General features: G+C 41.0%; 1 protein-coding gene across 4 annotated transcripts in view; it reads left to right on the top strand.

Annotated features, from left to right (window-relative positions):
- Positions 1-1,607: 1,607 nt before the first annotated feature.
- The window catches only part of TXNL4A (thioredoxin like 4A), a 14,716-nt gene continuing 1,380 nt past the window's right edge, over positions 1,608-14,943 (top strand). Inside the window, exons 1-3 of one of the 4 annotated variants that reach the window (XM_038392812.2) lie at positions 1,608-1,843; positions 3,193-3,366; positions 13,819-13,922. In XM_038392812.2, coding sequence (XP_038248740.1) covers positions 3,214-3,366; positions 13,819-13,922 — 257 coding nt within the window. In that variant the 5' untranslated portion in view covers positions 1,608-1,843; positions 3,193-3,213. Of the gene's footprint in view, positions 1,844-2,126; positions 2,323-3,192; positions 3,367-4,876; positions 4,957-11,255; positions 12,261-13,818; positions 13,923-14,943 lie in introns of those variants that run through there. The other 3 variants (XM_043508259.1, XM_038392813.2, XM_043508260.1) reach the window with 3 other exon arrangements.

The raw sequence follows: 14,943 nt of genomic DNA, 5'->3' as shown, positions 1-14,943 counted from the left end.
GCAGGAACCACTGGGTTTTAGAGCACAATTATGTTGTTTGCTGACAAATACACTAAGCCTTGATGATGTCCAAGAAAGTGGAGCAACTCTGTCAGGAGCTGGGCATCAGGGAGTTTTGTGGACAGATTTGTTAGGGGTTTATGGGCTTCTTGATTGCTGTTGCAATGAGCACTGAGAGACAAGGGAAGAGACTGATATTCACTTGCAATCCAGCTGTTTGAAATCTGTACGTGCCCCATGATTTTCACAAAGGGTTTTATAACTTTTTGTAGACTAAGGCATCAGCTAATAATAACTTTATCCTGGGGCTTGTGGTTTTCAATGCAAGATCAATGACCAACAAAGTCATCCATGATTTAAACCTGTCGTTTTTGTTTGTTATTAAAGAAACCAGCAAGATAATTCAGATGGTTCTCTACTGGTGCAGCTTTCTCTGGTGAAGAACTTGTTTCAACATGAGACTAGAACAGGAGGAAAGTGAGAGTGGGTGTGCTCTTTGCATCCTACTGTCCAATTTTAAAGCTTGATTTGACTGAACATGTTCGGCTAAGATTAATATGAGCACTTTGGTAGTGTAAAGGCTATCCTATTAATCCACCAGATTTCTGATCATACTCGTTGATATAATGCCTGTACTGGTTTTGGATTCACCCAGTTATTCTTCTGCTTATTGCACCATGCTGATGCTGACTGTTTTGTTATTTTTGGCTCTTACACTAACCATGATAGTATCTCATATGGCTTCTAGCTTGATTTATGTGAAAGCACATAATTTGAGAATCCACATAGGAAGTGTGGTAATTACGTTCTTGTCATGGGTAGAGTACCTTCAGACTAGTGTCCTTGACCTATGACTCATGTCTTGTCCTTGATGAAAACTACCTGTTAAGAGCACAGAGAGTTTTTGATGTCCCTAAACCTGGCTGTGGCAGGGACTTGGTAAGTGTTTTTTCTAGTACATCATCTCATCTGCAAAAATCCGGCTCAGCAGAACTGTTCCATGGGAGGGTGAGCTCGGTACATCAGGACAGGCCCCACTTGGCAACAATCTCTTGTAACTGTGAATTTTCTACCCCTTAAACCTTGACTGCAGCATGATGAGTTGGCTGCCATATCGAAGTGGGAGGAAGCCTCACAGGAAGCGAGGACGGGCACGGTGCGGTACTCTCAAACCCGGGGCCCAGCTTGGCCAGGAGCCTGTCTCTAGCTTCAGCCAGCACCAGCTGCTTCAGAGGAAGGTGGGGGGCACCCCAAAGTGGCTGTGACACTAATGGCATCGCCTGGCCCTGGAGGCACCTCGTCCGGAGCCTGGCGGCAGCCAGAATTGGCTCCTGTCCTGAAGCGTGAGGCTCGACATCCCTGGCACGTGTAACCCTGGCACCGCTCCCAAGGCTGGGCCCTTCCCTGCCTGGCATAGCAATCTCCAGGCCCAGAGCAACCGGCGGGGCTTTTGACACCTCCTTGCCTCCCCTTTGTGGGGGTTGGTAATACATCAATGTTTCCCACGCCCCCCTTTTGGGGTGAATTGGTACAGCCTATTACCCCCTCCCCTTTTAGGGAGGTGGTATGCTCCAGCTCTCCTTTTCCCCTTCCAGTGGTCAGATGGTAACAATCCGCCTATTGAAGGGAAGCCCACAAGCAAGATGGCGAGACTACTGCTTCCGGTCGCGGCGGTGTTCTGCTCGGCCTACGCCCTGCGTCACTTCCGATCCCTCTCCGCCCGCCCGCAAAGTGTTGCGCGTGCGAGCGCGCCCCCGTCTGGTCCCCTCAGGGCTCGCGGCGCGGTCGGGGGCCGTTGTGGAGCGTGGTGTGGGCAGCTTCTCTGAGTGCGCGCCCGGGGGAGGTTGGTGTCTCGGGGGGCCGCTGGGCGGGCTCCGCGTGGAATGTTCTGGAAGGGGCCTCGCCTCGCGGGAGCCAGCCCGTGCCGCCGCGGCCCGGGGCGGGGGAGGGCCGCTTCAGTGGGGGGTAGGGAGGGGCATTGTGGAAGGGCCCTAGGGGGCGGTGATGCGCGGGCTGAGGGGGGCGACTGTGGGAGGGGCCGGTGGGGCACGGTGGGAGGGGGTGTCAAAGCTGGTTTTGGATGTCAGTGGCCCCATTTGCACCCCTGCTTTGCCCTCAGTGGGGGCATCCCCCACAGTGCGCCACCCCCACCCTGGAGGGGTTTGTAATAATCAGAGCTGCTGGCGCTAGGGTGCGACTGCACCCCTTGGCTTTCAGTGGTTTCCGTTATGTGCGGGGTTTACAGTTTGATTTGATGGCTCTGAGCACCCCCACTATAATAATTGCTCCAGCGCCCCGGTAGTAATAGCTCATTTAAAAATGGTACGTTTGGGAGCAAATCTGTCAAGCCTCTGAACATGGCACAGCTGACCTGACAGCTGTGATAGGGCTGGGCCTGTTGGTAAAAGACTGAAAATAAAGGACTGGAGATCGTGAGGGCTGAAGGGGTTTCTCTCCATTCTTCCTAGTCCTGGATGGGTTTCAGAGCAGCAGCCGTGTTAGTCTGTATCCGCAAAAAGAAAAGGAGTACTTGTGGCACCTTAGAGACTAACACATTTATTAGAGCATAAGCTTTCATGAGCTACAGAAGTGAGCTGTAGCTCACGAAAGCTTATGCTCTAATAAATTTGTTAGTCTCTAAGGTGCCACAAGTACTCCTTTTCTTTTAGTCCTGGATGGGAATCTTGCTGGAGACCCCTCTTGCTGGACTGGACGATGGTTGCTATATGAAGCTTGGCCCTACTCCATACTGAGCGTTTCCTTAAAATTTCCCACCAGTACTTCAGTGCCAGTGAGAACATTGTTGTAGAGAGGTCACAGTGTAACCCCCGTGTCATTTAGGGCTGTACTGATACAGGCTAGGACTAGGTGACGCATCAAAATGCTCGCTGTCGGTCTGTGCTAGAACTACTGTTGATGAAGTTGCAACGGTGGGAAATCCTAAGAAAAAGCACAGTCTATACACAGCATTAAGAAAAATAAATAGTCTTTATCAGAATTATTTCACTACCAGCAAGACTTTTGTGGGGTGTATGTGGTTTTTAAAGGAAACCAGTGAGATCTGGACACATGTGCATCATCTTAAATAAAAGCTAATAGATGGGTGTTAGCTTTATTGGGCTGGCTTTCATGATTAATGTTAAGTAGATTTCAAGAATTATCAATTCTTAGATGGTTTCTGTTCTTTTGCAGGCCTTACATCAAGTTTTAAAAATGTCGTATATGCTTCCTCATTTACACAATGGCTGGCAAGTAGACCAGGCCATTCTTTCAGAAGAAGACCGTGTGGTGGTCATCCGATTTGGACATGACTGGGATCCAACTTGTATGAAAATGGATGAAGTGTTGTATAGTATTGCTGAGAAGGTAAATTTGGATTGTCGTTTGAGATAATTGTATATTTCTGTTCAGCATCTGAAATTGCTTGTTCTTTTTAGTCTAAGGCAGTTTCCAGGTAATAAATCCAACTTGTTCAGTTTCTTTAACAAGCTATGCCTACACTGAATGAATGTGAAACAGCCATCTGCTTTCATGGCCATGTGAAATAATTACCCACCATGTTGTTTAATGCTTAATTGAATGGAAACAGTACTACTATATTCTAAAACTGAGCATCTGTCCCTGAAAATATTTTTCTTTTCTGACGGCTGATCGTTTAACATCTAATAATCTAGGCCATTCAGAGGAAAACAAGTTTCATTAATAGCATTGGTATGAACGCTACAGGTAAGATTGAGCCAGCATTGTCACTTGTGAATGTGTAATATTAATACAGTAGTAATTAGAAAATTCATTGGAATAGCTTAAAAAGTTTAGATGTTTTTAGTTTCGCATATATTTTTATTTTTAAAATGTAAAATCTTAAAATGCGTGGGAAGAAATGCACTTATAGACCATGCTCAGCCTTGGTTGAAATGGGTGCCACTGCATTGGCTTAATTAGAGTTTGCACTTGGTTATACCAGGGCTCAAATTAATTTTAATCTGTACATATTGAGCCAAGCTCTTGAAGCTTTCTCAGATGGCAGTGATACCCTGTGACAAACAGATCACCCATTTAAGCATTTTAGATACTGAGGAAAAATTAATACACCGGACTCTCGCTAGAACGTGCATCTTTATAGCACGAATTCGCATATAATGTGGTCGTGACCATGTATCCCATATTTAATTACTTTAATTAAAATTCATTTTAACGCTGTCCCCGCTATAACGTGGTACCACACATGGATCCCAAATCCCACATTCTAGCGAGGTCCGGTGTAATTGTTTACATAAATATGTGATTGGATATATTTTATCCTTTCATGTTCTCCCAGATAACATTATTGCATAGTAGTACAACTAGACAGAAATCTTGGCAAATTATTTGTTGGTTAAACTTCATAAGAAAAAGTGTGACACTCAAATAAAACAAGAACCTAGCCAGAACGACTACTGTGAATTAATGTTTAAATGGCATTCAACAAGTGTTTCCAAAATCGTTTGTACAGTTCTCTATATGCTGTAACCTGATGTGAAGCTGTTTCTGTGGCAGTCATTTCTTCTCGATGGCATTCTTAAAAAATTGCACTTCTCTTGTTCATCTCAGTGTTGTTGAAGTCATCTGGTAAGGCAACTGTGTACATATCAAATATTGAGCCATAACGGGACTTAAGCTAGGAGGATGCTTTGACATTTCTTCAGCACAGCTTCTTTGCATTTGTTTGTCTTATGTTTACTTTTAATGTTGTGGGAATTAATGGATTATACACGGGAATACTATTAGTATTTGTCTTTGGCAGGACTCTTGGCAATTTGGCAGACATATTGGCATTTAAGTTTTTATGAGGGAAAAAGAACAATGTAACTTTTTATTTAAAAATCTCCCTCTGCAGAAATGGCAGGTTAAAGGGGGAGATCCTTCCTCATCCTCTTGCTTACGAGCCATGTTTGGATCTCGCAGCTGTTTTAAAGAGTGAGTAAAAGTTCCAATTGTACAGGTGTTTATAATCTAAAGCAGGGGTTCTCAAACTTCATTGCACCACAACCCTCTTCTGACAACAAAAATTACTACAGGACCCCAGGAGAGGGGACAGATGCTTGAGCCCGCCCAAGCCCCACCACCCTGGGGGTGTGTGTGCAAAGCCAAAGGTCCACTGCCCCCGGCGGGGGGGCCAAAGCCGAAGCCAAAGGGCTTCAGCCCCAGGCAGGGGGCCTGTAACCTTAGCCCCTTCGGCCAGGGCTGGAGCCCTTGGGCTTGGGCTTTGGCCCTGGGCCCCAGCAAGTCTAAGCCAGCCCTGGCAACCCCATTAAAATGGCGTTGCGACCCACTTTGAGGTCCCGACCCACTTTGAGGTCCCAACCCACAGTTTGAGAACCGCTGATCTAAAGCGTAGTACAAAATGTTGCCATGCTGTAGCTGCATGCTACATTTGAAGAAATGTAGCTGTATTTCACACTTAGTACTGAGGTGGAACATTTTTTTTTTTAAATTTGCAGCATGATTTTAGGAATTAATAATGTATCTGTACTTTATAATCAATGTGGAGTTGAACTTTATTGACCTGACTTGTATTTTGGCAAAAGAAAACTAGAGAAAACCACCAAAACATAAAGATTGTTCCCACTAAAATGTATCCTTGTTTACAATTGAAATAAGCATTCATTTCAGTGCAATACATACCGAAAACTTGCATACTTTAGGAAGTTTAACAAGAAATAATGTTGTGTGAAGGGTTTCCAGTTTTTCCAGAGCAAAAATGTAAGCATACTGTACTTATAAAATACCTTGAAAATATCTCAAATTATTTTTTGCAGTACAGAACACTGTTTCAGAGGGGGCCTATGATTGCTGGAAGCTCATCCCCAGGGATACTGAGCTTTGGGTGCTAAATTTTTATATAATTAAATACAAATATTTAAACAATATTTACAGTAAAAAGCTAAAACTTGTCTAAAAGTAAATACCAAATATCAGACAAACCTCAAATCAGAAACCTTTATTGTATGCATGACATTTGGTAGAGAATCACTTGGTCTCTGGCAAGTGATGACTTGAGATGACTAGGTCTGTTGCTTTGCATCTAACCAACCATGGTTGAAAGGCACACTAGCAATGGCATCTACTCAAGAAATGGCCACTTGTCCCTGTGCTTCTACTCAGAGGCAAAAGCTACAGAAAGAGTTAATAAGCAGAGTAGGGAGGTTAGAAAAGTGTAGTTGCTCTTAAAGCTGGTGGTATTTGCCAATCATTATGATAAGCATACTCTTCTTAAATCACTTTGTAATTTTAAAGCCAGGAAAATATTGATAAATTTAAAGTTTATATGTCTAATAACTAGGGCTGTCAATTAATCTCAGTTAGCTCACGTGCTTAACTAAAAAATATTAATCATGTTTAATCACACTTTTAATTGCACTGTTAAACAATAGACTACCTATTGAAATTTATTAAATATTTTGGATGTTTTCCTACATTTTCAAATATATTGATTTCAATTACAACACAGAATACAACGTGTACAGTTCTCACTTTATATTATTCTTTTTATTATAAATGTTTGCACTGTAAAAATAGTATTTTTCAGTTCACTTCATTCAAGTCCAATAGTGCAATCTCTTTATCATGAAAGTGCAATTTACAGATGTAGATTGTTTCGTTTTGAGTGCAGTTATGTAACAAAAAATAATGTAAAACTTTAGAGCCTACAAGTCCCCTCAGTCCTTCTTGTTCAGTCAATCATTCAGACAAACAAGTGTATTTACGTTTACGGGAGATAATGCTGCCCGCTTCTTATTTCTAATGTCACCTGAAAGTGAGAACAGGTGTTCGCATGGCACTTTTGTAGCCAACATTTCAAGGTATTTAAATGTCAGATATGCTAAACATTCATATGCCCCTTCATGCCTTGGCCTGAAGGGATATATGAATCTTTAATGCAGCTGGCGTGTAAATATCTTGCGATGTGGGCTACAGTGATCCCATGACAATGCCTGTTTTTACTTTCAGGTGACATTGTAAACAAGAAGCGGGCAGCATTATCTCCTGCAAATGTAAACAAACTTGTTTGTGTGAGTGATTGGCTGAACAGGGAGGACTGAGTGGACTTGTAGGCTCTAAAGTTTTACACTGTTTTATTTTTTGTAATAATTCTACATTTGTAAGTTCAACTTTCATAATAAAGATATTGCCCTAAAATACTTATATTAGGTGAATTGAAAAATACTATTTATTTTGTTTTACAGCGCAAATAATAAAAAATAATATAAGGTGAGCACTGTACACGTTGTATTCTGTGTTTTTAATTGAAATCAGTATATTTGAAAATGTAGAAAATAGCCAAAAATATTTAAATTGTATTCTGTTATTGTTTAACAGTGTGATTAATCATGATTAATTTTTTATTGCGTGATTAATCAGGATTAATATATTGTTAATGCTTGTGAGTTTAATTCAAAAGCACGTTCCTCACCCTAAAAACTTTTCTTGGGCCTCTTTTCTCCCTTAGACCTTGATACTCATATTTATCTCCTCCTCTGCTCTCTTCCACTTTCTTTTAGGACTGCGCAAAATTTCCCATTAAATCCCCCGCAGATTACCCTGTGTACCTCTTAACTGTCACTCAAGATCTGACGGAAACTTCCATCTTGCTTTGGCTTGTTAGTACAGCTCCTTAGGTCTCCATTATACTTGTATGAAAACCATGTAACTTGAAGCTATTTTAAAAACAGTTTCCAGCTAAAACAGCTAAAATTTAATAGGCCAAGGTAGACAATGTCAAACTTTTTTTAAAACTGTCCTCAAGAGTAGATTCTAATTGCAAGCTGGTTTTGTCAGGTTGTTTAACTTGCTATCTAAACAGTGTTAAAACAGCTTCAGGCTAAAAGTTTTAGGTTAGTGTAGACTGGGTGTTAGCTGTCGTAATGCTTGCAGCCATATGGGTTTTTTTTTTTGTTTTTTTTTTTTTTCTGCTAAGGTATTGTAAAGGGCATTAGGAAGAAAGACATTGGAGGAAAAGTGGGATTCACTTTTTCTTGTGTCTGATGTAAAGCCTTGAGCCAGTAAATGGTAAATAATATTGTATAGCTGAAAGTTGATCTTGCTGAGTTATATGAGGAGAAGTAAGTGGAGAAATATATGTATCACTCTAATGTCTGATATTGTAGAATGTAAGGGACTTACAACTTTTCTTTTCCTTCTGGTCATGGACCAGTTAGAAGAAATGGCTTAATACTGGTCCACCAAATATTTCTACCCCTGAGAAGTATTAAAATGTTAGCCGTATTTAAGGTTCATCATATCCAAAAAAGTTTATGGTTAGTTTGTTGAATAATGTAAAACTATATTAGCTTCACAAAATAAAAGTTGTTATATTTACTTCTTCCTGGGTTCCCTCACAACAGGTGCAATAGGCTTTTAGAATCTACGCTGCTGCTGTATTCAACAGGAACTTCAATGGGCCATTGTAGTTAAGTGGAGAAAATATCCAATTTTTTTTCCCCGGTCCACATATGCTCAACTCAACTTCATTGGGTGTCGTAGCTTTTCTTGAATATAGAAGAAGACACTATTATACTAGCAGTGTTGGACATGGGTGGCCTCTCAGACTTTGCTTGAAGAGGGAAACAGCAAATGTGTAGATATTCTCTCTTACGGGGATTATTGAAGTTCTATATAGTTATTCAAGAACAAAAATATCAAGAACATTGATCTGAGAAACACCAAGATAATGGTCGTGCTTTCCTTCATATTCTCCACATCTTCCATTTCAGAATGATGTTGGTGCACAGTATTCTTAACTCCTAAAACTTAGAATGAATGCTTATGCTTTTTGAAATCAGTATTCAGATGGTATACAGTATTGGTATCAGTGTTAACAGTTCTAATAAGGAGCCACTAAAATCAGACTGAAATTAAAAGGTGAGTGGAGGAAGACAAGATGGCAGCAAAAAGTGACACTTGAGGTCTGACACCTTGCAAATCTGGCCAGTAGTATTCTTTTTCCCAGACTTTGGAGTCATGGAATATTTAATCCCCAAGCGCTAAAAGGAAATATTTTTTTGAAAAGTCCTATTGATATAACTGATTTACTGCAAGGATTTTATGTATTCAGGCTTTTTTATTATACTTGAATGTGTGTACAAGATTTCCATTCACATTTTTATAGGTGTCTTCCCTGCACACTTTTAAACTGTAGAGAGTCTCAGATTTCTCCTTTTTTACTTTCCTTGAAAAAGTAAATGTTTACAAAATTCTGCGAATGTTATTTGTCAAATAAATGTGGATGCTCCAGCATGGCATTGGGGAGCACAGGCCACTGGCTGCACAGAGGTGGGAGATCACTGTGCAGCTCCTCTCCCAGGACACAGATTCAACAGTGAGGTTGCACCCAAGCCTGACACAGTGCAAGGACTGAGCCTGCCCCAGAAACACCCCAGGGCCCTGCCCCTCTGTGCCAGGTGCACCAGGTGTCAGCAGGCATGCTCAGCAAGGGAGGATCCAAGTGAGGGGGGATACAGGGTTGAGAGGGTTCTGTGTGGGGCAATCTGGGGATGGGTGGCTCAGGGGGAGATGCGGGTACAGGGGGGATCTGGATGCACAGTGCCTTGTTGTGGGGTTCTGGGTGCAACAGTAATGGGACTCTGCAGGAGGGTCCAAGTGAAGGTGGTTGGGGCTCAGGGAAGAGGGGTGTCCTGATACGGGGGAAGTGGGGCTCAGTGGGGTGGGGATCCAGGTGCAGCTGGTTGAGGCTCAGTATGGTGGGGATCTGGGTGTAGGTGGCTCATCACGGTGGTCCAGCTGCAGGAGCAGTGGGGCTTGCCTTGGAGGTTCTGGGTGCATGGGGAGGTGAGGATTGGTGTCGAGGTCTGGGTTTGAGGGGCTCTGGATGCACGGGGGTGGGCGGATGGGGGAGCAGCTCCCTGTACAGTGATCCCTCCCTCTGCAGCTGAGGAGCAATGGGTGCAGGAAGCGCAGGAAAGGGGGAGTTTGCAGAGCTTTCTTAGAGTGGGGAGAGAAATCTGGGAGTGGGTCTGACGCGGCCCTGGATGCTGCACAGGGGAAGAGGAAGTCCCCTCCTCCCCAGCCCAGCCGGGACTAGCAGCTTAGCCCAGTGCAGGGTGGGAGCCACCCAGCTGGGTCTTCTCCAGTTCTGCCCCCTGCCCCACAGTGATTTACCTCTCTGCTGGCTGCCCTGGGCACCTGAAACATACTGCTGGGGAGGATCGCGTGACCACTGTTGTGGCTTTCCTTTGCTTCCCCATCAGAAAGTCATTTTCTGCGGGGAAGCAAAGAAATTGGGGGATATACATTCTTCTTATGCAAGGTAGCACAGAAGTTCCCCAGGAGCAAGTACCTGTGTCTGATTATAAACTCAAGTATCTTTCACTGGAATTAGAATTGTGCCAGCTGCAGTTGTCTTTAAGTATATTTGTAGCTGATGGGGTACTATCATGATTTGCTTTTCCAGTATTATATTTATTTTCTTCTCTGGCTTGAGGTACCTATGTTAAAATTAGTGTTTAGTGTCTTGTTCTCACATCTGACTTCTAGATAGGCGCCACTATCCTGAAATGTTAGGGAACAAGTTTTATATTCTAAACAGTGGTCCCCAAACTGCATGGCATGCTCCCTTGTGGGCGTGGAGGAACGTGTATGGGGTGGGTGTTGTGGTAGGGCCTGGGCCAGCGCTCACGGGGGAGTGGGGAGAGAGTGTGCCACCCAGCCCCACTTTGCCCTCAGACCAATTGCAACCCCAGCCACAGCTCCACTCCCCCGAAGACCAGCTCCACCCCCAGCCGCAGCTCCACTCTGCTCCCTGCTCTGCCCTCAGCCCCAGCTGCAGCTCCACTCTGCTTCACCCTCTGCTCCGCCCCCAGGCCAGCTCTGCGTTCATTCCCTCTCCGCCCCCAGGCTAGCTCTGCCTCTAGCCCCAGGTCCTCCCCCATCTCCAGTTCTGCCCCCAGTTCCATCTTCAGCTGAAACTCCTCTGCTGAGCCAGTAACAGAGTGGGGGCACGGACAGAGTCCATTACTGGAAAGAGGGGGTGCGACAGGAAAAGTTTGGGCACCTGTGCTCAATATATGGAACATTTGTTGTTTGTATTGCATTAGTGCCTAAGAGCCCCGGTTGTTGACCATGTCCCATTGTGCTGGGTGCTGTAGAAACACGGAACAAAAAGATGTCCCAAAGAGCCTTCAATCTAAGGAACATGGCAGCGATTCCAGTGTTCAAATGCTGTAAAGCACTGAATTCTCATTAAAAAATATTTTCAGAATTGAAACAAAGGGCATGGAGAAAGCAAGAGGAAAGGAAGGCATTCTGGATTTAGTTCCTGACTACCTCAGATTTCATGTGTGATTTTTGTTTGAGTTGCTAAATGCATGTGTCTCAGTCCTCCATTTATAAAATTAGTATAACAATTTTTTTCCAATCTAATGCTGGGAAGGTAAGTTCATTAATGTTTGGGAGGTGCTTAGATTATGGTGATAAGATCTCTACCAAAGTATGATAGTGATCAGAATAATCTCATTTTCAAAGTGAGATTCATCTAATGTTGTTTATTGAATATTAACTGTGTAAAATTTCTCACTTTTGTAAAACAAAAGTTAATATTTGTACCCTCAGTGGCTTCCTCTCCTAAAGTGTACGTCCATTTGGGTTCCTTGATAATGACCTACAAAATTTTGTAGTTATATTCTATAGGAGCTGTAATTGCTCAGTTCATTTAAATAGAGAAAATATCAAACTTAAGTTAAGCCACTCCTGTAGTAGGCGCTACGTTAGTATTTCTTGCATTGAGTATAAACTATTTTGTATGTAAAAATATTTATTATTTATTACTATTTTAATGGTATTCTTTTGTACTTCAAAAACAGAAATATTTGTACTTGTGCTTTGATTCATAATAAATTCTACCTTTTGCAGAAATGCTCTTTCATGAAACAAAGTGTATTTTAAAAATTGTGGACAATGTGAACTCAAGGTTAGCCAGACACTGATATTTTATTCTAGGACTAAATTTAGTGTGTCATAAGAGTTTTAGGTTTTTGCTGACAAATGTGCATTGTAGAAATTTCCCAGCAGGAGAATTGCACCTGAGCTGTTGGTATTGTACATGTCAGTCACCCGGTAGTTCTTACAGAAGCAGCAGTAGAGTGAAAATAATGTCTTAGTTTCACTGTGCTGGAGAAGTCTTTTCCTGCCAAATCAACCTGGAAGCAATCAATTACTTCAGAAGATTATCTAATTTGATCCTATAAATACAGTTAACTTCATAGGTAATGTGAACTGAGTTCTTGGGACTGACTATATGTACACAAACTTTGAGGTTTGATACTGTGTGTCTAAATAGAAATTTACTTTTTTGACACACATTTGGATTATGATGTATACCAAATAGCTTTGTCACTTTGTACGTAAATGAAAAATCAAGACACTTTCTTAAAGTACCTGCTGTTGTGTATGCATTTGCAGACTTTTAAAATGACTAATTGCTGTTTACACTAGACAAAAGTGTGCTTGCCTGATATTGCTTAATTCTGTATCGATTTATTTGTTAACATGTTATATAATTTCTATTTAATCGTATTTTGTTTTCAGTTATACTTAACAGAAAATTAAATAGTTAAAAGTACTTGAAAAGTATTAAGCTTGTTACAATCTAAGATTTTGCAAGTATTACCTTCAGAGAATGCTAAATTTACCTAGTTATGCATTGAAAAGTCAGGAAACAAAAATGTAAGGGTGTTTGCACTACATTAACTCTTCCCTGTTATACATGTGAGTTACAAAAGCAAGCAAGTATAATCATATAAACGTTTCTCAAAACTGTGTTGTTTCTGCAACTTAAAAATATTATAGATGCTACATGTGTATCTAATCCTTGTGTATATGCATATTTTCATTATCATTGTCCAGTATGTTTAGTGACTTAAATGTTCATCTCAGTTCTCTTCTTTTTAAGATTTTTTTATTAATTCGCTCAGAGCCTGTGGACTGTACATTTTCTTTTCAATTGGCAGCATAGCTTTCTTCAGCAATTTAAGAAATTAACCATGAATTTAGTAAGAAAACCCCTTTCAAAATGTACGGTGCATGTACAAAGTACAATCTTCAGTTCATAATAACTCTGCAAAATCAAATCCTACTTTCTCAATGAGGAATATTTACATGCCAAATTTAAACTTTCTACCCCTGCCATTTGGACTTCATAGCTGTCCAAAAAGCCTGAAGGTTTTTTTTAAATTCTGAGGTTAGTGTGTTTTCCCTTACTGTTCTATTAAATAATAGCTAACCCATCTTTGCTCAGACTTTTTAAAAAAAAAAAAAACCTTTCTGCTTTGGACACACACAAATTATGGAAAATTTCAGCTTTTTGGGTGAAAGTTTCTGGAAATCATAAGCAACTGAAAATTAAGCATTTAAATTCTAACCCTTCAACAACCTTAATGATAGCATTTGCTAGCACTCTCACCTTAAATATTTATAGGGTCGGACCTATAATTGAGAGGAAGGCACAACAGAGTGTGACTTAGCCACTATTTTAATACATACCATTTTTCCGTTACTGGATGTGAATTCCCTTTCTCTATAAAATGTATTTATTTTCCAAACTTTTAAGAGCCGGTTAGAAATGGCAAAAGGGAATAAATATTTGCTTGACTTTAACTTAGTAATGAACATCTTGCAGCATTATTATTGCAATAACTTAAACCTATTTTTTTCTAAATCTGTCAAAATTCTATAAAAAGATCAGTCTTGTTATATAGTTATTAAAGGCTTGCTAGTGTATTTTGCTCTGTTTACAGTCATTTTAATTTTGTTTCTTCTGTTCAGGTAAAAAATTTTGCTGTTATTTATCTTGTGGATATCACAGAAGTACCAGACTTCAACAAGATGTACGAGTTGTATGATCCCTGTACAGTCATGTTTTTCTTTAGGTATGCCTTATTTCTACTGTATAATTTAATTTGGTGTATTGTGGATTACATGCTATAATTAAGGGCAATGTATTGTATGCATTTTATATATGCTCGTGTATTTATTTTTTAAAAAATATTTAAGATATTGTGCTTATGTACAAGTAATCGCATTCAAGTTCAGTGTAGCTCTTCCCCAATTAATCTAATAAATCTTAACACCTTGTATCAGTTCTTCAGTAATGTTCATTACCTGACCCATTTGCCACTTAGCACTTCCAGGCCTGAGAATTAAAAATAGCACCGTTACGAACCAAGATTATACTGCAAGTAAAACCTGGTCTACACTAGGAAGTTAGGTCAGTAATACTATGTCGCTCAGGGGTGTGAAAAATCTGCAGCCCTGAACAATGCAGTTAAACTCACCTAGAGCCCAGTGTAGACAGCGCTAAATCAACGGGAGAATTATCCTGTTGACCTAGCTACCACCCATCAGGGAGGTGGATTACCTACCCTGACAAAAGAACCCCTCCCATCATCATAGGTAGGGTCTTAAGTGAAATGCAGCAGTGGTGTAGATGAACCCTGAGATCCTGACTGGGCTGAATTTTCACTCTAGTGCCATCTTCATCTCAAAGTGCAGTGGGAAGTTTAAATGTCATTATTTTATATCTTATTGTGTATTAACATATGCCATCTGGATAATTTTCTTCACATTAGACCCAGTGAAGTCAATGGAGTATTTTTCATTGGCTTGGAGGAGGCCCATTGCACACAGGAAGCATTATTGCATTCACCTCTCAAGCAGAGTTTTTAAAAAAGCATTCTGAGCTTTTTTTCTTTCTGCTACCCAGCTGCACAGAACACTGTAGCTATGAAATGAGCAGTTTTGCATGTTTGAATATGCATAGTAGCTGATTTTAGATGTTAGATTTACAGAAACAAGCCCTAAATACAATTAAAATATTTACATTTAAAAATCAAATGTGTAAGTTTATAACAATATCCATATCTCATAGTTGAAATGTCTTCCATTTCCTAG

The sequence above is a fragment of the Dermochelys coriacea genome, chromosome 2 (assembly GCF_009764565.3).
Source record: "Dermochelys coriacea isolate rDerCor1 chromosome 2, rDerCor1.pri.v4, whole genome shotgun sequence".
Lineage (NCBI taxonomy): Eukaryota > Metazoa > Chordata > Testudines > Dermochelyidae > Dermochelys > Dermochelys coriacea.
This window is presented reverse-complemented; position numbering and strand designations above follow the sequence as displayed.